Source organism: Ornithorhynchus anatinus, chromosome 19, assembly GCF_004115215.2.
Source record: "Ornithorhynchus anatinus isolate Pmale09 chromosome 19, mOrnAna1.pri.v4, whole genome shotgun sequence".
NCBI lineage: Eukaryota > Metazoa > Chordata > Mammalia > Monotremata > Ornithorhynchidae > Ornithorhynchus > Ornithorhynchus anatinus.
The window spans coordinates 19149349-19174433 of record NC_041746.1 but is presented as its reverse complement, the minus strand read 5'-3'; the positions used below and the strand labels follow the sequence as shown (position 1 = coordinate 19174433).

General features: G+C 46.1%; 1 protein-coding gene across 2 annotated transcripts in view; it reads right to left on the bottom strand.

Moving 5' to 3' along the window:
- The window catches only part of REV3L (REV3 like, DNA directed polymerase zeta catalytic subunit), a 211016-nt gene that overhangs the window by 1818 nt on the left and 184113 nt on the right, over positions 1-25085 (bottom strand). For both annotated transcript variants that reach the window (XM_029047173.2, XM_029047174.1), the window contains 6 exons: positions 20948-21057; positions 13210-13324; positions 11300-11437; positions 9170-9360; positions 8196-8442; positions 5004-5213 (listed from right to left, as the gene is read on the bottom strand). In XM_029047173.2, coding sequence (XP_028903006.1) covers positions 5004-5213; positions 8196-8442; positions 9170-9360; positions 11300-11437; positions 13210-13324; positions 20948-21057 — 1011 coding nt within the window. The remainder of the gene's footprint in view (positions 1-5003; positions 5214-8195; positions 8443-9169; positions 9361-11299; positions 11438-13209; positions 13325-20947; positions 21058-25085) is intronic.

Genomic DNA, 25085 nt, shown 5'->3' with positions numbered 1-25085 from the left:
AAAATACCTTTGTATTTTGAAGGCTAAAGATACCCCTCTCCCCTCTCTTTTGGGTGGCAATAGACCTGTTTTTCAATCTTTCCATTGTTTTGGTTCCTACCTTCTACACTCCCCAGTTTCTCAGGTTTTAGAGCCATAAGCCGAGCACAATACTCTAATGAAAGTGTCTTCCATGAAAGCGAGAGTCCATGGAAATCGACAATTCAGTTCAAATGTATACACTGGGTTATATGAAACAGTAATATCATCACAAATGGGTGTGATCTGGCCACGGCCATTTTATACTCTGCAAGTTCCATCCCTCTATTCATTTCCTCCAGCCACTGGAATTCCTCTGGAATTCCCAAGACAGATTCTCCCTTTCCCCGTTCCTATCAACATCTTCTCCCTCCACCAGGGTGGCGGGGAGCGGCCGAAAGGGTAGCCCAAGGTCTTCTGAACTTGTCGACCGTCGGGGCTCGGGGTTGTGGCGGAGCCCATCTTGCCTGGGATGTTGCCCAGCCCTGCCTAAGTGGCCAAGAGCGAGCAACTCTAATCCCTAGGGTATTTAATCTTGTCTTGGTATTTTTATGGAATTTGTTAAGCGCTTACTATGGGCCAGCCACTGTACTAAGCACCGGAGTAGATACAAGCTAATCAGTTTGGACACCGTTCCCGTCCCACATGGCGCTCACAATCTTAATCCCCATTTTAGAGATGACGTAACTGGGGCCCCGAGAAGTGAAGTGCCTTGCATGAGATCACACAGCAGACAGGACCGTAAGCTCGCTTTGGGCAGGGAATGTGTCTGCTTATTGTTATGCTGTACAGTCCCAACTGCTTCGTATAGTGCTCTGCACACAGTTTAAGTGCTCAATAAATACTATGAATGAATGAACGGGTGGAGCCGGGATTAGAACCCAGGTCCTTCTGACTCCCAGGCCTGTGATCTATCCATTAGGCTACACTTCATGTTGTTTCACCTTGTATGTCTGTGGCCAACCTGCTTATTCTGAGCTTGTGAGTACCTACAGGTCAGAAAGTGAGGCCAGTTTTCAACTGTGTACTTTTTCCCCAAGACGTAGTACGGTGCTTTGCATACAGTAGGTGCTTAATAAATACTACGACGACTACTCAAGTCCAATCTGCGTCCTATTTGCTCCTCCCAAGGGACACAGTTGCTGCAATTTAAACAGCCCTAAGATAAAAACTTACATTCCTAAAACTGCAACATGGGGGCTCCTGGCTTGCGACGGATAAGCCGACACCGTTTCTAGCAGTGCTATTTCCTTTCCATAACATCCGGGGGCTCGCTTAGAAAGAACTACCATTTTTCTTTTCCTCTGTTCTTTGGGTATTCTATATCTGCTCCCAGAATACTCCCAAAGCCAGCACAAAGTCCTCAGTAAAATAGATTCTCACCCTATAGTGCAATGGAGTCAGGAACCTGAAGTGGCCCTGGGGCATCACTGAGCTCGTATCTAGCCACCGGGGCTGTGGGAGGCATGTGGAAGCAATCCATTATATTTATTAAGTGCTTACTGTGTGCAGAACACTGTACTGAGCGTTTGGGAGAGTACCGTACAAACACAAGCAGTAAGTACCCCTGATTATAGAAATACAGTATTTTGGAGTGTTCTTGCAGAGAGTCCTGTACAGCAGAAGTAGACGGTTGACTTCGAGGCATTCGCAGTCTGAAAGTCGGATGTAACCTGGGGATTTAGGTACTCGTGGCTGGTGTGCTTTCTAGCCCAAAGACTGATGTTGATAGTTACAGAGGAGGGATTCAAATTCCCAGATATTCTAGTGTCAACTAGCTGCTCCATCAAGTCTCTTATCAAAAGTTTTAGCTCAAGTGGCCAAATATTGGTCGCTAATAGAGCGAGCTACAGTTCTCCGCTCTCATTCCTGTCCCAATTCCTCCAGTAGATCGTATAATTCCACCACAACCTCCACTTCCTTTCCCTTCTTGACTCTCTATACTTTGGATTATGTCCCTCTTCATGAGACCGCAGTCTCCAAGGTCACCGACAACCTTCGAGCCAAATCTAAGAGGCTGTAACTCAACCCTACTTCTGTTGCTGACTTGTTCATTCCAAGCGCTTAGTACAGTGCTCTGCACATAGTAAGCGCTCAATAAATACTATTGAATGAATGAACCCTACTTGTTAAGCAGCATGGCTCAGTGGAAAGAGCCCGGGCTTGGGAGTCAGAGGTCATGGGTTTGAATTCCGGCTCCGCCACTTGTCAGCTGGGTGACTGTGGGAAAGTCACAACTTCTTTGTGGCTCAGTTCCCTCATCTGTAAAATGGGAATTAAGACTGTGAGCCTCATCTGGGACAACCTGATTACCCTGTATCTACCCCAGGGCGTAGAACAGTGCTCTGCACATAGTAAGCGCTTAACAAAAACCAACATTACTATTATTATTATCTTGGCTGTCTCTGACATTCTGGATCATTCCTGTCTCCTGGATAAACTATCTAATCTTGGTTTTACTGATATATTCTCTGCTGTTCTTACCTTTCTGGATACTTCCCTGTTTCTTTCACTGGCTCTTCCACCTTGGCGTTATCCTGGATTTCTCCCTCTCTTTCGCTTTCAGAGTCTGTCACTACATTTTTTTTGGTTTTTCTTTTTTATTACAGGTATTTGTTAAGCACTTCCAATGTGTCAAGCAATGTGCTCAGCACTGGGGTAGATACAAAGATAATCAGGTAGGACACAACCCCACCTGTGGCTCACAATCTAAGGGGGCAGGAGGATTTAATCCCCATTTTTACAGATAAGATAACCGAGCCCCAGAGATGTGCAGTGACTTGCCCAAGGTCGCACAGTAGGCCGGCGGCAGAGCTGGGATTAGGACCCAGGTTCTCCAATTCCCAGGCCAGGGATCTTTCTATTACACCACGCTGCTTTTTTCCACAATATTTCCCTAATTTCCCTTTGCATCTTGGTTCAGGTCCTTGTCATAACCCTACCATAGCAGCCTCCTCTCTGGACTCCTTGCCTCTAGTCTTTCCCTCTCCAGGTCATATTCCACTCTCCTGCCTGGATCACTTTTCTCAGATGTTTTGCACAAATATTCCCCATTCTTCTCCACCCCAAGCACAAACTCCTGATCACAGTTCTCTCTCTTTTACCCAGTCTCTTCTCAATCAATCGTACGGGTGCAGAACACTGTACTAAGCACTGTACCAAGCCATTATACCCCAAGCTCATTCTGTTTCCCTGAAGCCAATCTAGTCACTGCTCCTAGTTCTCCTCTCTCTGGGCCCTTGTCCATGGTCTACTCCTGCTTTCCCTTCCTTTCCAAACCTGCCAACTCACAGCTGACCCCACGTTCAAAAAGCAGCACGGTCTAGGGGAAAGAACACGGGCCTGGGAGTCAGAAGGGCCTAATAATAATAATAATAATAATGTTGGTATTTGTAAAGCGCTTACTATGTGCAGAGCACTGTTCTAAGCGCTGGGGTAGACACAGGGGAATCAGGTGGTCCCACGTGGGGCTCACAGTCTTCATCCTCATTTTACAGATGAGGTAACTGAGGCACAGAGAAGTTAAGTGACTTGCCCACGGTCACACAGCTGACAGGTGGCAGAGCTGGGATTCGAACTCATGAGCTCTGACTCCAAAGCCCAGGCTCTTTCCACTGAGCCACGCTGCTTCCCTGGGTTCTGGGTTCTAATCCCCGTTCCGCCGCTTCTCTGTCGGCCGCCCTCGGGCAAGTCACTTCACTTCTCTGGGCCTCAGTTACCTCACCTGTAAAATGGGGATTAAGACTGTGAGCTCCACGTGGGACATGGATCCAGCTCTTAGGACAGTGTCGGGCACTCACTAAGCACTTAACAAATGCCATTTTCATTTTTAAAAGTCCATTTGAAGTAGTACCTCCTCCAGGAGGCTTTCCCTGGTCAATTTTTCTTCTCCTCAGGTCATAGTGCTCCAATTACCAACACAACAATGTGTGACAATGTGGATTTGGGCACTCACAGCGACCGGTTGGCCATCTGAACAAAGCAACACACATACACCCTCTTAGTTACATTCTTACTCATCCACATACTGTAGTTAGCCGCAAAATTGCTTCCTCCACATCATCCCCCATCCTCTTGGACTGATTTTTGAGGAAGATATAAGAGGTCATTTTTGTAAGCAGTGGATATCAGTTGCGGGCTTGTGGAGACTGTGAACTCCAGGAAAGGAAGGGTTCAGATTGTCCGACTGTCGATGATCTTGCATCTGCCCCAGTGCTTAGTCCAGTGCCTGGCACATAGTAAGTGCTTCAAGAACGTTACTATTATGAAGAGAAGGGTCAAAGCACATTAAATCTGAAGATACAGGCTCATCAATACTCTGGGAAAGGAAGACAAGATGGTGTGTGTCGGGGGGGATGGAGAAGGGGAATTTACTGAATGCCTTCTGTATGCAGCATTTCGGAGAGACTCAGTCTCAAGTGCCCTCTTACTTTCTCTTCCTTCTCCCTCTCTTTTATTTCTGCTCTTTTTCCTCCTGCTCTCCTTATGCTAGACTTAATTCTGGCAAAAATTATGCAAAAAAGTGAGGTAATTATATGAGTACAGCGATGCATTCCCATAAAGGATGACCGTTCACAGAGAAAACAGCTGTCACTTTACAAGCTGATTTCACGAGGTGGCAATATGGCCTAGCGGAAAGAGCGCCGGCCTAGGAGTCAGAGAACCTGGGTTCTAATCCTGGGCTCCACCAGGTGCCTGCTGTGTGACCTTGGGCAAGACTTAACCTCTCTGTGCCTCAATTTCCTCATCTGTAAAATGGAAATTCAATCCCGGTTCTCCCTCCTATTTAAGACTGTGTCCGACATGATTACCTTGCATCTATCCCAGCACTTAGGACAGGTCTTGACACGTAGTAAGCGCTAAATAAATACCGCAATTATTATCATTCTGATTATCATCATCTCTCGTCCTGCTGCCTTGGAGTTTTTGAAATCACCCTGGACGAATCCGATTCAGGGTTTGGGCTTCATTCTTTGAATCCTTACCTTCACCAGTTGTTCCTGTTTACGTTCCCACTCTCGGATCTCTTGGTTGAGGACTACGGCCACGTGCTGCGGCTGGCTCCGGCATTTACTACAGATCCCGTGCTGGGTCAGTTCATCACACACAGGACAGTGTAAGGTAGTGAAATACTGAGAGATAGTCCCCTTCCGGCCCTCGTGATCATTGTGAGCGGAGGTGGTGGCTTTCTGGATCTGAAACAAGGGAAAGTCCAGAGTAAGAGGGCTTCTCAATCAGAGGCCCTTGCCCGTTGGGTAGGTGAAAGAAAAAGGCGGAATCTGCAGCGTAATACCCTGTGCTCATATTTCTCTCCCCGGGGAAAACAGGACCATAAGGGACCACCCAAGGGTTCCAGCAAAAGCCAGCAGGAGAACTCGGGAGAAGGAAGCAGGGAGACCCCGCGATTTCCAGATAAGGGGATGCACGTGACGTCAGACTGTAAACTCCTTATGTGTCTGTTATACTGTGATGGTGTACAGAGCTCTGCACACAGTAAGCACTCGATAAGTACGACTTGACTGACGCACGTTACGCCAAGCCTTCGGTGTAACGTGCTGACATCCCATGCGCCATCTGGTAGTAGTGCCTCCCTGATTTCCCCCTTGCACCGTGTTTGAGCAGAGGAATTTGGCGACTGAAAACATGGCAGAGGGAAGGTCGGCACTCAAAATTGAAAAACCAGACAAAGAAACAGCTCCTTCGGTACTGGTTCCAGGCAGGGACGGGCGGGTGGAGGACAGGACTGTCTGGTATATTCCATACCCCAAGAAGGAAAGGGCAGACACCCCGACAAAGGAGAACTGCACATTAGGCAGAAATACTTTAATACACATTTTAGACATTAGAGAAGCAACGTGGCCTTTGGATAGAGCGCGGGGCTAGGAGTCAGAAGGACCTGGGTTCTCAACCTGGCTCCGCCACTTGTCCGCTGTGTGACCTTGGGCAAGTCACTAAACTCTGAGCCTCAGTTACCTCATCTGTAAAATGGGGATTAAGACTGTGAGCCTTGTGTCAGACAGGGATTGTGTCCAACCCGATTAGCTTGTATCTACTCCAGGGCTTAGAACAGCTCCTGGCACATAATAAGTACTTAACAAATACCCCAATTATTATTATTACTAATACTTAGCCAGATGGATTCCATTCTGGTAAACTAGGGTCCCATGAGTCTGTCAAGTTGATAACCTGGAATGCTTTTCCTTTTCTGTTCTGTCATACTCTATTTCAGTGTATTCCAATAGAAACTGCCAGTGCGTCTTCTACTAGTTCGTTTTACATTCTATTAATCTGGGAAATAACCCTTTACTACTGAATCTAGTAGTGTGGCTCAGTGGGAAGAGTACAGGCTTGGGAGTCAGAGGTTGTGGGTTCTAATCCCGGCTCTGTCACTTGTCAGCTGTGTGACTTTGGGCAAATCACTTAACTTCTCTGTGCCTCAGTTACCTCATCTGTAAAATGGGGATGAAGAATGAGCCCCACATGGGACAACTGTATTACCCTGTATCTCCCCCAGCGCTTAGATCAGTGCTTGGCACATAGTAAGTGCTTAACAAATGCCATTATTATTATTGTTATTATAGTTTATGAAAAGAAGGGGGAGATTTTTTTTCTTATCAGCTGGTCCAACCCAGCTCCTCTTCCCAAAGATCTCTTCAGGAAATTGTGACTCAGCACGTGCATTTTTGAATTTATGTCTAATCTCCTGTCCCTCAGCTACCTCAACACTTTGGTGCTACCAAAGCCCTTTTATTTTTTTTAAATAATATTTGTTATGTGTTATGTTCTGGGCACTGTACTAAGCGCTGGGGTAGATACAAGATATTCACGTTGGACAAAGCCCTTGTCCCAAAATGGGGCTCACAGCCTCGATCCCCATTTTACAGAGAAATGGGGCACGGAGAAGTTAAGTGACTTGCCCAATGTCACAGAGCAGACAACTGGCAGAGCAGGAATTAGAACCCAGGCCCTCTGCCTCCCAGGACTGTGCTCCTTCTACTAGGCCACACTGTCTCAGACTCACAACCTGCTGTCTACCCCCACAGCACTTATTTACCTACTTCACACTCTTTATTACTTCTCCCTGTAGGTAACTTACTTTAGTGTCTGTCACTCCCCCACTAGAATGTAAACTCTTTGAGGCCAGGGACGATACCTACTATTTTTAGTTGCAATGGTGCTTATAAAAGATCCGTTTCGTGCTGCATACTGTCCTAAACACTGGGGTAAATACAAAGTGACGTGCAAACAATTGACCCTCAAATCCACAGAAACTAGTCTGGTGCAGTGAAGCTCTAACGCTACCATTTTCACAGCATCCACTCCACTTCACCTCCAGGTTACTGGAGTTCTTGAAAAGCAGTTGATCGGCTCGCTCCCTCCTACCTCACCCCACTGATCTACTACAGCTCAGACTGCACACTCTGCTTCTCCAGCCTCAGCTCACTCACTGTGCTCCCGTCTCATCCATCTCACCGCCGGCCCCTTTCTCAAATCCTCTCCCTAGGCCTGGAATTCCCTCCCCCTCCATATACGCCAGATCACCACTCTATCTTAAAAGCATTGTTGAGGTCACATCTCCTCCAAGAGGTCTTCCTCGATTAAGCCCTCTCTTCCCGAGATCGCTCGCCCTACTGTGTCATCTATGCTCTTCAATCTCTGACCTTTGGACATTTGATATTTGCTCCCCCCCAAAGCTCTTGTGTACATACATTATACATTTCTTATTCATATTAATGTCTGTATCCCCCTCTGTCAGCTAGTTATGGGCAGAGTTTGCTAACTCTGTTATACTGTACTCTCCCAAGCACTTAGTACAGTGCTCTGCACAGAGTAAGTGCTCAATAAATATCACTCTCCATATTTTTATATCTCAGGACCGTTTTGTTTTTGAACTCCATCTCTCAAAGAACTGGTATAGTTGATCTCTTCTACCTCCTCTTCTTTCCTACATTTCCACTGGTTGACCAGGTTACAGTTACACTGTATGAGAGTAAAAGTCCCCCTCTCAAAACATAAGAAGTGTATGATATAATTTTACCCGGCAGAATCCACAGGTTGGCTGTGAAAAATCGAGCACCTGTCTCCTCACATCCCATTCTACGTGAACATCAGCGTCAGTTTTACAGAGAAGCTTCTAAAAAGAACTGCATCTAATTCAGCCCATGTGATATCCTTACCCTCGGTAATTCATGGTACCAGTTGAAGACGTCAATGCCAATAAGGGAGAAGATTCTTGCTAAAGGTGGAAGAATCTGCTTGGTGATGTAGTACGTTGCATTCAGTCTCAGACTGGGATCTTGCAGAACCTCAACCGGCCGCCTTACCAGCTGGATAAGAGGCACTCCCGCCAGGCCGTACACGATGACGTACGGCACTCTCTCCCCGACACGCGGTTCGGAGCGCCGGTCGTAGGCAAGCATTTTCCTGTTGGGAAACAAATACACAGCACCTTCCGTGAAGAGCACCTCGGAATGAATTTCTAAGAAAAGAAATTAGGACTTGATTAAGCCAGAGGCAGCCCAATTTAAACTCAAAAGCTCGGGGGTCAAGGCGACGCTGGGAGCTCAACTATATACGGAGGTGAAGAGGCGGGGGGACGTGATGGGGAAGCCAAGGGGAAGCGAGGGAGGGGGTGAGAAGGGAAAGAGGAGGAGGGAAAGGAGGGGAGGGGGAGAGAAGAAGAAGGGGGTGAGGAAGGAGGGGAAAAATCTTACTTGCCTTAAAAGTTTGCCAACACACCTAATGGCAAGCGGCCACAATGGTTCCCACGTGAGGCAGATAAATGAAGCAAACCATAGCCCTATTTGCCCGTGGGAACCAGGGACAAGAAAGCAGAGGGAGCCCCTCTCGAGGTGGTGGCCACCTAATCCGTGCCTTCCCAGAGCTGACAGGAAGTGGACAGAGTGGAAGCTCCTCCATCACGCCCCCTCCCACCCACCCAGGGGACAGTGACGCCCTGGTATCCGAAGATGTCCGCTACTTGCTCTGAACCTACCAAGCCCTAGATAAGGTTCCACTGTGCGGTTCAGCTTTTCACCTGTGCAGCCGGCTTTGCTAGTTGCCAACTGGCAAGACAGTGGGATGTCAGGTAGCCTCCTGGGGCGACAGCTCAAAGACATGGATGCTAGAAGGAGTCCGTGCCTAGTGTTACCTTGTGAGTTCAAGGGCCGGCACGCAGGCTCCTGGTTTGTAAGTGGAACTCCCTCTGTACTCTTTTGCAAAGATGACGTCTTGTAGGCTCGCTTTTCCCTCAAGTAACTTCATGCACTGTCGTTGGACGTATTGTTTAATTTGACTTATATCTCTTGTCTCAAATAGCAGCTTGATAGACCGCTCAAGTATCTTTAGAAAAAGAGTTAGGACAAAAAAAAAATATCGTGTTTGAATCAGGGCTGGGATGCAGAATATTCCACACATTTCTAATATGTTTTAAATGGAACTGTATAAATATGCTGGTAAATCTCCAAGCTACAGGAAGAATTACAATTATCCGGAAAGTACGTGAACGAGGCTAGTTCAGATGTGGCTGACAGTCGGATAACTAAATTTTTTTACTCTCCTCCTGACGCCTCTGTTAACGTACTGTATCCTGAGGGCCACGATCAAACTGCCACTGTGGGGACTTTGGGAATCAATCGATCGAGGGTATTTATTGAATGCTTACTATGTGTACAGCTGTGTACTAAGTGTTTGGGAGAGTTCAGTACAGTGCTCTGCACAGTGCAGTCAGTGCTCTGAACTCCCGAGTAATTCTACGTTACTCCCCTGGGGCCGGGAGAGTGACCCCAAAGTATCTGCAGCCCAGGTGCTGAAGCCCACTAAGCCTCATTAAGCACTGAGACCCCAATCACCCCAACCCAGACTCTGGTTGGGAACACGTTTGCTGTTTTTTCACTTTAATCTATCGTTCATACAATTTGTGTAATTCAGTCACGCTCAAACACATCCTTTCAGTATGCGTTTTGGCTAGCCCTTAGCTAGGGAATCAGGGAGTATGTGTCGGACAACGCGAGCCTGTTTGGGTCCTATGGGCCATGGAGACCGGAAAAATGGTTTATGCTCGTACGCCTTGCAGCAGAACTAACGATGACTACAGCGTGAGCACTCCAACTCGGGATTTTGAAGAGCTCTCGCACTATGGGAGAACTGGGTGCATTTCCAGGTTTGAATCTTTCCATACAGTCAACTTATTTTTTAAAAAAGAAAATAATACCGCTAATGAAAAGTACCCGGTCTTTCCCTCTTTTGTAGTTTTTCTGTTTAAGGCTACGTGCTAAACGGGCAGCTGACTCTGAATAATTGGCTGATTGATGAGATATTTTGTGGTTGTCTAAAGTACCAAAATAGACTAAGCCACAGTGTGGCCTAGTGGAAAGAGCACAGGCCAGGGAGTCAGAGAGCTTGCCTCCTGGAGCCCACCAGCTTAGGGGTGTGAAGGAGGGGAGTTCAGGTGCCCGCCCATCCCGCCCTGCTCTACCTGAACTGAGAGAAGAGGCCCATCAATCAATCATATTTACTGAGCGCTTACTGTTTGCAGAGCAGTGTACTGAATGTTTGGGAGAGTACAATACAGTAATAACAATAATGGTATTTGTTAAGCACTTACTATGTGCCAGGTACTGTACTAAGCACTGGGGTGAATACAAGCAAATCGGGTTGGACACAATCCCTGTCCCTCCACAGTCTCAATCCCTATTTTCCAGATGAGGGAACTGAAGCCCAGAGAAGTGAAGTGACTTGTCCAAGGTCACACAGCAGATTAGTGGCAGAGCTGGGATTAGAACCCATGACCTTTGGACTCCCAGGTCCATATTCTATCCCACTGAGCCATGCTGCTTCAACAGATACAGTATTCATTCAGTCAGTCAAATTTATTGAGCCCTTACTGTGTGCAGAACACTGTACTAAGTGCTTGGAAAGTACAATTTGGCAACAGATAGAGACAATCCCCACTTAACAACGGGCTCACAGTCTAGAAGGGGGAGACAGACAACAAAACAAGTAGACAGGCATCAATATAACAGACACATTCCCTGCCCACAACGACCTTAGTCTAGAGGGACATTTTTATAAATAAATAAATGCCCATGTGGTTATTTATTGTGGAGCAAGGAGTCCTGAGTCCCCTCCCTAACCCCGAGCTCTCCTCCCCACTGCAGACTGTAAGCTCTTTATGGGCAGGGATCGTATCTCCCTTTTTTACTGAGCACTTAGTTCAGTGATCTGCCTGCGGCGAGTGCTCAAACAGTAACCACCGACTGACCCAAAAGATCACTTTTACCTTGGAAACAGCAGGGCAGGAATCTCTTCGAACGGTCTCTATTCCTTTTGCATCAAATACTGGGTCCTTCTGATCCAGCGTTTCATACATGTAACCTACATACCTCTTCTTGGTTTGCAAGACACACGGCAAATATACCTGGAGTAAAAGAAAAAAAGACACCTTCTTAAACTCTTCTTATAGGAAGAAAAATGTCATATATTCTTTCCAGAGACCATTATAATTGGTGAATTTATTCATTCAGTCATATGTCAATACCAGATAGAAAAATGAAAACAAATTAAACCACCTGTTAAGACACTGAAAACGTACAACTTGGTAACTCACAGTAGTCTAACGGCATTCTAGCATAGTGAATGCACAAGGCCACCACTGTTCTGACACTCTGTGGAGAACTGAGGTTAATTCAATAGTATTTATTGAGCGCTTACTATGTGCAGAGCAATGTACTAAGTGCTTGGAATGTACAATTCGGCAAAAGATAGAGACAATCCCTGCCCAGTGACGGGCTCACAGTCTAATCCGGGGATAAAGACAGCAAAGCAAAACAGAACAAAACAAAAACAAGATGACATTATCACGATAGATAGAATCGAGGGGACGTACACCTCATTAACAAAATAAATTGGGTAATAAATAATATATACAAATACAACAACACGGCTGTAACAGCGGGGCTTGAGAGTCAGAGGTCACGGGTTCTAATCTGGACTCCGCTGCTAGTCAGCTGTGTGACCTTGGGCAAGTCACTTAACTTCTCTGTGCCTCAGTTACCTCATCTGTCAAATGGGGATTAAAACTGTGAGCCCCACGTGGGACAACCTGATCACCCTGTATCCCCCAGCGCTTAGAAGAGTGCTTTGCACATAGTAAGTGCTTAACAAATACTATAATTTTATTTATTTATTTGGATTTAATAATAATAATACTGATAATAATTGTGGTATTTGTTAAGCTCTTACTATGTGCCAAGCATTGTTCTAAGTGCTGGGGTACATACAAGGTAATCAGGTCAGAGACAGTCCCCGTTCCACACGGGGTTCACAGTCTTAATCCCCATTTTACAGATGAGGCAAATGAAGAACAGAGAAGTTAAGTGACTTGCCTGAGGTCACACAGCAGACGCTTGGCAGCAAGGGGTTAGAACCCATGTCCTCTGACTTCCAGGCCTGTTGCTCTTTCCACTAGGCTACGCTACTTCTCATTTGAGTCCAAAAGACCAGAATAAAGTCAGATTAGAGGCATATATGCAGGGAGAGGCCTCAGCTGGACCTTTTCCCCCTAGACTGGAGGCCTGCAGCTGGGGAGAGAAATGGCTCAGCCTCCATGTCTTCGGGGTTTCCCATCAATCCCTGCCCCGGGCTGGAAAAGCTGAGATACAGAAGCAAAACGAGGCCTTCTCCAGCTGTAGAACCCTGAAATTCTACTCCTCTAGCCACAATACCTTATCCATCTCACTGTGTTTTTACCACTGTCCTTGTCTTTTCTGAGTTTCTTCTGTATCATCTTTTCTGAGGTATCTGTTACCGACCTCAGCTCCCCAGCTTAGAATACGGAACTGTGTACTAAGAGCTTGTGAGAGACTCAGTGGAATTAGTAGACAAGATCCCTGCCCTCATGGAGCTTACAGTCCAGTGGGGCAGGCAAAGACTAAAAAACAAAGTAGGGGAGTAAGAAAGTAATAGAGAAGGGACACAATAATAATGATAATGATGATAATAATAATAGAGATAAGGACATAAGTGCGATAGGACTTGAGTACACAAGGTCTTAGGTTTTACACAATTTTAACATGTAACATTGATTCTGAAAAACACACTAATGAACAAAAAAATCATTTGGATCAGTCTCTGGAAAGTACCCAAAAGGGGTGTATTTTCTGGGAGTCATCGGAATGGATTTTCCCTTACCTTTTCAAACTTCAACTTCACTGGTTTAGGGTTGGTAGCAGTTACAGCTTCGGCAATTTCTTGGCCAATCTTAAAAGATTGCTCCTTAGTGGCTCCTTTCAGCAGCACAAACATGCTAAAGAGATTAACAACAGAACAGAGCAGTGAGGTGACAGCTACTGAAAAAGGTTTCTGGAGAAGCAACTGCTATACTTTTGCCAACTATGGAAACCATCCTACCCTCCCTTCCTTATTTATGTCTTCCCCGCCTCAGTTTTCATATTTCACTTTTTCTGAAGACACCTTCGATTTCTAGGCCAGCACCTGCAGACCAGTTCTAGAACACCATAACAGCACGCTTCTTTGGTAACTGAAGACTTGGACCGTTAAGTGATCAGAAAAGAATTAGGTAGACATGCTATAGGAAAGAGATAGGGAAGGGGGTGGGGACCAAATAAAGAGGCTGCCAGTAAGGATTATTAAAAGGAAAACAGAATGGCTACAGAAACCACGGTTTTGCCATCTCTCTCTATCATGTCCATTTGTTGCGACTCAGTCTACCTACAGTATCTTGATTGCCTATATACATTATTTGACTGTGAATATTGAGCCAGATTCTCCACTTTCCAAGGCTCCTGAGGGCACAGCAAGGCACCTTTGGAAGACCCAAAGAGAAAAGCTCCCTTTTGAAGACCAGATGAAAGCACGACGGTACTGGAGAAACAAATCAAACGCGGGTGCTGCTGATCTAGGATATCCTTTCCCACTCTTCAAATTCTTACACTGCTGACCTAGGAAATAAACATCCCAATGTTGGGTTCTCAGGTACAAAAGCTAGGGCAACCCCCTTCATGACTTAACAGCCCTATTTTGGAATGCCCTTCTAGACTGTGAGCTCACTGTGGGAAGGGAATGTGTCTCATAATATCCCGGCTTGATTACTGTGTCAGCCTTCTTTCTGATCTCCCTTCCTCCTCTCTCACCCCGCTCCAGTCTATTCTTCACTCCGCTGCCCGGCTCATCTTCCTGCAGAAACGCTCTGGGCATGTCACTCCCCTTCTTAAACACCTCCAGTGGTTGCCTGTCAACCTCCACACGAAACAAACACTTCTCACTGTGGGCGTCAAGGCTCTCCATTACCTTGCCCCCTCCTACCTCTCCTCCCTTCTCTCTTTCTACTGCCCACCCCGCACGCTCCGCTCCTCTGCCGCCCACCTCCTCACCGTCCCCCGGTCTCGCCTATCCCGCCATCGACCCCTGGGCCACGTCCTCCCGCGGTCCCAGAATGCCCTCCCTCCTCACCTCTGACAATCTAATTCTCTTCCCCTCTTCAAATCCTTACTTACAGCTCACCTCCTCCAAGAGGCCTTCCCAGACTGAGCTCCCCCCTTTTTTCCCTCTGCTCCCTCTATCCCCCCCACTTCACCTCTCCGCAGCTAAACCCTCTTCTCCCCACTTTCCCTCCCCTCCTCCCCCTCTCCCATCCCACCCCCTCAGCACTGTACTCGTCCGCTCAACTGTATATACAGAAGCAGCGTGGCTCAGTGGAAAGAGCACGGGCTTTGGAGTCAGAGGTCATGGGTTCAAATCCCGGCTCGGCCATTTGTCAGCTGTGTGACTTTGGGCAAGTCACTTAACTTCTCGGTGCCTCAGTTACCTCATCTGTAAAATGGGGATGAAGACTGTGAGCCCCACGTGGGACAACCTGATTCCCCTGTGTCTACCCCAGTGCTTAGAACAGTGCTCGGCACATAGTAAGCGCTTAACAAATACCAACATTATTATTATTATTATATCTTCATCACCCTATTTATTTTGTTTAATGAGATGTACATCACCCTGATTCTATTTATTTGCCATTGTTTTCATGAGATGTTCTTCCCCTTGACTCTATTTATTGCCATTGTTCTTGTCTGCCCGTCTCCCCCGATTAGACTGTAAACCCGTCAAAGGGCAGGGACTGTCTCTATCTGTTGCCGAATTGTACATTCCAAGCACTTAGTACAGTGTCTGCACATAGTAAGTGCTCAATAAATACTACTGAATGAATGAATATTATCTGTACTCACCCAAGTGCTTAGCACAGTCCTCTGCACACCGTAAGTGCTCCATAAATATGATTGACTGACAAAGGGCCAGAAAAGGAGGCGGGCTTTGGAGAGGTGAGGTTCACTGTCCTTAGCCTCCCAGATAATACGGCGTTGCAGGAGGATTTTTCTCTTTTCCATGACAGTCCTTTACAAGATACAACTGGCCCTCACACATCCTATCCCTTTGGTCTCCAAAACTTTGTTTAATAATAATGTTGGTATTTGTTAAGCGCTTACTAGGTGCCGAGCACTGTTCTAAGCGCTGGGGTAGACATAGGGGAATCAGATTGTCCCACGTGGGGCTCACAGTCTTAATCCCCATTTTACAGATGAGGTAACTGAGGCACCGAGAAGTTCAGTGACTTGCCCAAAGTCACACAGCTGACAAGTGGCCGAGCCGGGATTCGAACCCATGACCTCTGACTCCAAAGCCCGTGCTCTTTCCACTGAGCCACGTTGTTTAGACTGGTTGGGGATCCCGCAGAGTCTGCTGCTCCTGGGACACCCTCCCTCCTCATATCAGACAATTGCTCTCCTCCTTCAAAACCTTATTGAAGGTACATCTCCTCCAAGAAGCCTTCCCTAAGCTCTGCCCTCCTCTCCTCTCCTCCCACTCGCTTCTGTGCCGCTCTTACTTGCTCCTTCAATCATCCTCCCACCCATCCGTACCTCACATATGTATATATCTGTTTACATCTGTAATTGATCTATTTCTGTTTATTATTGTCTGTCTCCCCCTCTAGACTATGAGCTCATTGTGGGCAGGAATGTGTCTGTTGTATTCTCCCAGTTTAGTGCAGTGCTTTGCACATGGTAAGTCCTCAATAAATATGACTGAATGAATGAATAGGCAAATATAGCCAAAGACTGCACTGGGCAAGACAGCAATGACTAGTAGCCAGTGTCTCACTCAACAGTGCCCTACCACCCAGATGCGACAGGATGGGTTTGGATGGGAAGCAGTGCGGCCTAGTGGAAAGAGCACAGGCCTGGGGTTAGGTGATCTGAGTTCTAATCCTGGGTCTGCCACTTGTCTGCTATGTGACCTTGGGCAAATCGCTTCATTTCTCTTCAACTCCACCAATAACCCTCCCCCCCCAATTTTCAAAAACCTTCCTAGTGCCTTTGTATACCACTGGGATTTGTAATTTGCGCTTAGTACAGTGCTCTGCACATGGTAAGCGCCAATAAATACAACTGAATGATTTGCCAAATGCATTCCTTCCTCTCCATCCAATGCTGGTCAGGCCCCAATACCCCAGCTCGACGTCGGTGAGGAGGCTGATACAGGCTATCTCCAATTCCTGCTTCATTCCGTTGTTCAGCTCATTTTTCTAAAACATCATTCTAAAACACATTCCTTAACCCTCTTGCCCACCCCGGCTGCCTATTTCTCTAACCGACAAGCCCAAACTCCTAACCACTGACTATAAAGCACATAATCAGCTCTCTTCTTCATCCACTCTCTTCTGTCGCTACACCCTAGCTCGTGCTCGGCTTGCCTCATTCTCCTGTCACTAGTCTTGCTCAAATCCTCCCCGCTGCCTGGAATTCCCTTTCCCTTTAAACCCCCACAACCACAGCTCTCCAAAGCCATTCTGAGATCACACCTCTGGGAGGTCTTCCCGAAACCGCGGCTTCAGCCCCTCTGTACCACCTAAGCATTTATATTACCATAAACCCACAGCTCTTCTTTTCTACTCTATTACTTCTACAATCTGTAATTCATTTAAATGCTCATCTCCCCTGCTACACTGTAAGCTGTTTGAAGACAGTGATCGGGTCTTCAAACCATTCTGTATTTCTCCAGCGGCTCAGAACAGTGCTCTGCATCCAATAATCAATCAGTGACATTTATCGAGCACTTACTCTACACCAAGCACTGCTCTATGAGTACAATAAAATAGCATTGGTAGCATGATCTCTGCCCACGGGGAGCTTACAGACCACAGCGGGGAGACAGACATTAAAATGAAGCACTGACGGATTTATACACGTGCCATGGGGCTGGGATGAACAATAATTGCTTAAAGAATACAGATCCAAATGCATAGGTGACGCCGAAGAGAGAGGGTGTAGGCAAAATGAGGGTTTAGTTGGGGGAGGCCTTCTGGAGATGTGATTTGAAGGTGGGGAGAGCAGTGGGGGAAGGAGTTCTAAGCCAGAAAGTGGATGTGGGCAAAGGGGTCAGAGCTGAGGCAGATAAGATCGATGTAAAGTGAGTAGGTTGGCGCTAGAGGAGTGGAATATATGGGCTGGGATGTAGCGGGAAATCAGTGAGTTAATGTAGGAGGGGGTGAGCTGATTGAGTGCTTTAAAGCTAATGGTACGGAGTTTCTCTTTGATGTGAGGGTGGAAGGCCAACCACTGGAGGTTCTTGAACAGAGGGGAGATGTGGACTGTGAAGTGAGACCTGGAGTGGGGAGAGACAGCAGGCCAGGAGATCAGTGAGGAGGCTGATGCAGTAGTCAAGGTGCTTGGCCTAGTGGATAGAGCAGGAGAGGGCCTGGGAGTCAAAGGACCTGGGTTCTAGTCAGATTCCGTCACTTGTCTGCTGTGTGAACTTGGCCGATTCAGTTCACTTCTCTGTGCTTTAGTTACCCCGTCTGTAAAATGGGGATTAAGACTATGAGCCCAAAGCGGGACATGGACTGCTTCTGAATAACAGAGACTGGCACATAGCAAGCCAAATACATCATACCACTAAATACCATTTAAAAATACCTTTAAAAAAAGGCGAGAGATATAAGATAAAAGTGCTTGGATCAGTGCGGTAGAATTTTGGATAGAGAGGAAAGGGTGGATTTTAGAGATGTTGTGAAAGTAGAACAAAAACGATTCTGTGACAGATTCAATCTGTGGGTTGAATGAAAGAGATGAGTCAAGGATAGCTAAGGCTCCAGGCTGGTGAAACAGGGAGGACGGTAGTGTGATCTATGGTGATGGGAAAGGCAAGGGGAGGACAGAGGTTTGGGAGGGAAGATGAGGAGTTCTGTTTTGGGCATGTTAAGTTGGAGGTGTTGGTGAGACATCCAAGTAGAGGTGCCCTGAAGGCAGGAAGAAATGCATGACTACAGAGGAAGTGGGAGATCAGGGCTGGAAATGTATTTGTTAAGCTCTTACTGTGTGCAAAGCACTGTTCTAAGCGTTGGGGTAGACACAGGGGAATCAGGTTGTCTCACGTGGGGCTCACAGTCTTAGCACTGGGAAATACAAGGTGATCAGGTTGTCCCACGTGGGGCTCACAGTCTTCATCCCCATTTTACAGATGAGGGAATTGAGGCACGGAGAAGTGAAGTGACTCGTCACCCAGCTGACATGCGGCAGAGGCGGCATTCGAACCCATGACGTCTGACTCTCAAACCCGGGCTCTTTCCACTGAGCCACGTGGGCCAGAGGCAATATTGGTATTTGTTAAGCGCTTACTATGTGCCAAGCACTGTTCTAAGCGTTGGGGTAGACACAGGGGAATCAGGTTGTCTCACGTGGGGCTCACAGTCTTAATCCCCATTTTACAGATGAGGGAACTGAAGCACAGAGAAGTTAAGTGACTTGCCCACAGTCACACAGCTGACAAGTGGCAGAGCTGGGATTCGAACTCATGAGTCCTGACTCCAAAACCCGTGCACTTTCCACTGAGCCACGCTGCTTCTTGGGAACCATCCTCATAGAGATGGAAGTTGAAGCCATGGGAGTGCTTGAGTTCTCCAAAGCAGTGGGTGTAGTCAACAATAGAAAGGGACTCGGAAATGAGCCCTGAGGGAGTCCCACAGTGAGGGGATGGGAGGCAGAGGAGGAGCCTGTGAAAGAGAGTGAGAAGGAGCAGTCAGAGAGATAGGAGAACCAGGAGAGGGGCGGGCCAGTGAAGCCAGGGTCACATATGAGAAGCAGCATGGCTTACTGGAAAGAGCATGGGTTTGGGAGTCAGAGGACGTAGGTTCTAATTCCGGATCTACCACTTCTCTGCTGTGTGACCCTGGGTGAACCACTTAACTTCTCTGTGCTTGTTACCTCAACTGTAAAATGGGGATTAAGACTTTGAGCCCCATGTGGGACAACCTGATGACCTTGTATCCACCCCAATGCTTAGAATGGTGCTTGGCACACAGTAAGCGCTTAACTAATACCATAATTATTATTATATTGTTTCCAGGAGTAGGGAATGGTCCACAGTGTCCTGTCAATCAATAAATCAATCATATTCACTGAGGACTTTATTGTGTGCAGAGCACTGTACTGAATGCTTGGGAGAGTACAATATAACAGAGTGGGTAGATATGTTTCTAAAGGGGGAGAAAGACAATAATATAAATGATGGATATGTACATAAGTGCTGTGGGGCTGAAGGAGAGGTGAATAAAAGGAGCAAATCCAAGTGAAAGGGCCTCACAGAAGGTTCCTCCTTAGTCAGGGAAGGCCTCTTGGAAGAGATGTGCTTATAATAAGGCTCTGATTCACCATATTCAACAACTCAAACAATCCCTCACTACTGTTGAAGCTAAATGCTTGGGAAAGTACAGTTCAAATAGTAGACAAGATCTCTGCTCTCAAAGAGTTTGCAATTTACCAGAGGGTGGCAGGGAAGTGGTCCCCGGGGGAAAGAAGGAGGTGCTATAATCTGGGAAGATTAGACATTAATTAGGGCATACCTGAAAGAGATGGGATTTTAGAGGGTTTCACTTCTCTGTGCCTCAGTTTCCTCATCTGCAAAATGGGATTTCAATACAAGAAGTGAAGTGACTTGCCCAAAGTCACACAGCAGGAAGGTGGTAGAATGAGAATTTGAACCCAGGTTATCTGACTCTCAGGCCTGTACTCCTTCCATTAGGCCACATTTCTTCTCTAATCAACATGATCCACGCCCTCAAGGAGCTTCCAATCTGTCCTGATTTTATTAGCTAAGTTCTCTTCCACCTTTTGTCCCGCTTTCCTCATGGGGAAAGCCAGATGTGGTAAACTAATATAGGGATGCTGAGGGTGAGGCAAAATGCCACATGTGGCATTTTGCCTCCCGGGAGTTGTGGGCCCATTTTCTCTTCTCTCTAGGTGCTAATGACCAGGGTTTTTCTGTTACAGGAACAAAATGGGATATATTCTTGGCACCAGAAGAACTAGGCATCCACCCACTTAAGGAGGTGACTGAATTCCTAAAAGACTACTTAAAGACATTCTTAAAGCAGCCTTTACGTTGAATTTGTTAAGCAGATTTGCTTATCAATGTTATCAATTATCAAATATTTCTGAAATACAAGCCCACGCTATTCTACATAAATTTACTAAGGTCACACAGCAGACAAGTGGTGGAGCCAGAATTAGAACTCAGGTCCTTTTGACTCCCAGACCCGTGCTCTATCCACTAGGCCACACTGTTTCTCGTAAATTGCGATAGCTCATCTACACAGGTGGCTGGATCAAGAATGAATTGGAAAATAGTTCCCTGGGCTCTATCAATTAGAAGACCCAAGTTAATCTCCCATAGGCCTGCACTGATTGTTCCCTCAACTGGAATTGGTTCCGGAAATATTGCTCTCCTAGAACAGACTTGGATAGGTCATTTAATCCATTCTTTCACTTTTAGGGAAGTTGGCACCTAAATTACACCAGATTCCAGGCAATTGACTGCTGTAAAGCAGATTTAACCCAAGGTCAGAGCAGCAGAAATCCATTACCTGTCCGTGTCACCGTACACAACACGAGCTCCCCATTTCTTTGTATCGTTCACCAGTTTTATGGCTCGTTCCAAGGTCTCTCTGGCTTTGTGCACAATGCTGTCGCCAAGCTGCAAGCACAACAGAATTGGAAATCTATCTTAAGTCATGGCATTCGGAATACAATTTTCAAGTCAAAATTTCACTGAGCCCAGTGAGACAAAGAAACTGAACAAGAAGAAAAGTGAAAACCTAACAAAGCTCACAAACACACACAAATTATTTGGGAATCATTTGGAGAAAAGCAGCGAACTGTTAATGGGGGCCAAGGAATCTGGCTTTGTAAGAGAAGAAAATAAGACGCAACATGTGTTTAGGTCTGTGCCTGACATTGGAGATCTCCAAGAACGCTGAAGACATCCCTCTGTCACACTTTTTTTTCTTTGATAATATCTGCTTTACCGATTAAGATATCAGACCTTCATTCAGAGAAGGTTAATAATGTTGGTATTTGTTAAGCGCTTACTATGTGCCGAGCACTGTTCTAAGCGCTGGGGTAGACATAGGGGAATCGGGTTGTCCCACGTGGGGCTCACAGTCTTAATCCCCATTTTACAGATGAGGGAACTGAGGCACAGAGAAGTTAAGTGACTTGCCCACAGTCACACAGCCGACAAGTGGCAGAGCTGGGATTCGAACTCATGAGCCCTGACTCCAAAGCCCATGCTCTTTCCACTGAGCCACGCTGCTTCTCACGTCCTCACAACCCCTAATAGAAGACTGAAAGCTCCTTGAGGGCAAGAGTGTGCATTGCTTCATTCATTCATTTGATCATATTTATTGAGCAGTTACTGTGTGCAGAGCACTCTACTAAGCGCTTGGAAAGTACAATTCAGCAACAAATAGAGACAATTCCTGCCCAACAACAGGCTCACAGTCTAGAAGGGCTTCTCTATGTTGTACTTTCCAAAGCACTTAGCACCCAGTAGGTCCTCAAGTGATAGCTCTGTATTAGAGAACTAGTTCAAATGATCAGTTTTCAAGGATGGTAATGTGGACAAGACTTCAAACATAAGATATTCAAACATTAGAGGAGCAGCATGGCTCAGTGGAAAGAGCACAGGCTTGGGAGTCGGAGGTCATGGGTTCAAATCCCGGCTCCGCCACTTGTCAGCTGTGTGACTGTGGGCAAGTCACTTACCTTCTCTGTGCCTAAGTTACCTCATCTGTAAAATGGGGATTAAGACTGTGAGCCTCACGTGGGACAGCCTGATTACCCTGCATCTACCCCAGCGCTTAGAACAGTGCTCTGCACATAGTAAGCACTTAACAAATACCAACATTATTATATTCTAGTTCACTGATTTCCATGAGCACCACCCTAAACAGCTGGCATCTTTTTTAAATAAAAAAAGTTTTGCTAGCTCTATTTTTTACTGCTGATTTCACCTTCTCTCCTATTAAAATCCACCAGCATCTACCTCTATCATAGCTCAAATGGTCCTTCAAGGATAGAGGAGTCCATTGGTTCTCAGTTTGGGAAATACTCAGACAATATTGCACCCCACATTTTGTGTTATAATAATGTTGGTATTTGTTAAGCGCTTACTACGTGCAGAGCACTGTTCTAAGTGCTGGGGTAGATACAGGGTAATCAGGTTGTCCCACGTGAGGCTCAAAGTCTTCATCCCCATTTTACAGATGAGGTAACTGAGGCACAGAGAAGCTAAATGACTTGCCCACAGTTACATAGCTGACAAGTGGCAGAGCAGGGATTCGAACCCATGACCTCTGACTCCCAAGCCCGTGCTCTTTCCACTGAGCCATGCTGCTTCCCTTAACAATTCAATGTGTTATGACAATTCAAATTAACGTATAGGCCAAGCAAGAACTGTTTTGTGTGATTCACAAAATGATGGAATAATCTGAATAAAGGAAGATGTTTTTTTCCCTTCCCCTTCACCAAATTTCTTGAAAAAAGAATCCCCAGCTCATGATATACACTTGGAAAGAGGGACAGCAGGTCCTACACTTGAAAACAAAATTTCACCAAAATGTCAATGGAGAGTAGAGAGGGAGAATCAATTCTGATTCTTCACTGTGGTGAACAAAATAAAGTTTGCAAAATTTTTTTTCTGATGGTATTTGTTAAGCACTTTCTATGTGTCAAGCACTTTTCTAAGTACTGGGGTAGCTCAATCGATTAAATCAATCAATGGTATTTGTTCATTTATTCGTTCAACTGTATTTATTGAGTGCTTACTGGGTGCAAAGCATGGTACTAAGCACTTTGGAGAGTGCAATGTAATAACAACACGCTCATAGTCTAGAGTGGGAGAGCACTGTTGTTGAGCACTTACTTTGTGCAGAGCACTCTACTAAGTGCTTGGAAGAGTACAGTACATGAGAACTATCTGGCACATTTCCTGCCCTGAATAAGGTTAAAGTCTAATGTTGGTATTTGTTAAGCGCTTACTATGTGCCGAGCACTGTTCTAAGCGCTGGGGTAGACACAGGGGAATCAGGATGTCCCACATGGGGCTCACAGTCTTAATCCCCATTTTACAGATGAGGTAACTGAGGGACAGAGAAGTTAAGTGACTTGCCCACAGTCACACAGCTGACAAATGGCAGAGCTGGGATTCGAACTCATGACCTCTGACTCCAAAGCCCGTGCTCTTTCCACTGAGCCATGCTGCTTCTCTAGCGAAAGACATTAAAATAAATACTTTAGTAATTCTGGAAGAGGGGATGTTATATAATGATAATAATAGTCATGGTATTTGTTTAGCATTAATTATGTGCCAAGCACTGTTCCATGCACTAGGGTGGATAATAGGTATTCAGGTTGGACATCCCTGTCTCATATGGGGCTCATGGTCTTACTCTCCATTTTATAGATGTGAGAACCGAGGCTCAAGGAAGCTAAATGTCCCGCCCAAGGTCACACAGCAGCCAAGTGGCAGAGCCGGGCCTAGAATCCACGTCCTCCGATTCCCAAGCTTGTGCTCTTGCCACTAAGCCATGCTGCTTCCCAAGAGACTGAAACTAGGAGAGTGGTAAAGGATAGGCCGATAAAGCTAATCACATTCTCTGATGTCCATGATTCCACTTCAACAGAAGTCTTTTTTAAAAGATATTAAGCCATTCAACTATAACTTAACAGAATCACAGGTGCTATTAATGGCTGATGAAGCAAATCTTAAATCTCTGCTCTTACTGACTATAAGGTAGGCATATTTTTCTTTTGTGTTGGAAGCTGAAGTCCGTATTAGTATCGCTGACTCTGTGTGTAAATGTGGCTAAAAACACACTAACGGGTGACCGACAGAGACCTCCAAACAACCTAATAGATATAATCAATTAATCATGGTATTTATTGAGTGCTTACCAGGGGCAGAGCACTGTACTAAGCATTTGGGAGTGTAAAACACAACAGAGTTGGGAGACACGTTCCCTGCCCACGAGGAGTTTACAGCCTGGAGCGGCGAGACGGTCAGTAAAATAAATTATGGGTATGTTCGTAAGTGCTGAGGGCTTAACCGGCAAAGGCCTCTTGAAGGAGTTTCTGGTTGTAGCGAATTAATTCCAGAAGGCTTGTCTTTGTTTAGGATTATTTCACCATTGCAAAGTCTTCCTGATGTCTTTGTTCAAAATAAACCAGACCATTTAGGTTTGTTGATTCCGAGCTGTTCAGTATGCTGCTTCAATTTTCCAGTATTCCTCTACTATGCGATGCTTGAAATACACTCCGGTACGTCCTTAAAAGTGTTTTCCTTGGATGCCTGTACTTAGTTATCCTTTCAAGGTGCACTTTGCAATAGCTCTTTGGCTAACTGTCACGGTGCTTGAAAACCGGTTGAAGGCTGCATAACAGAATTAAACTGTTGGAATGCCCACTTTGAGATTTTTATGGCTCACAGAGGAAACTGATGGAACTGTTCTAACTGGATACCTGTGTCAGGCCTAGCTCTCCCTTTCAGGAAGCAGATTAGACCCCACAGCACTCTTCAGTTTGATTTGGAGTTTTCTGCCAGGCCGGTACAACCCCATGCCAGCCTCCCAAAGGACTCATGACCTTCTTGATTTGGCACCGAACTGGGTGCTGCCTTGAAAGTAGATGTCAACAGAAACTTTCAGCTCTTTTGTGCTGATTAAA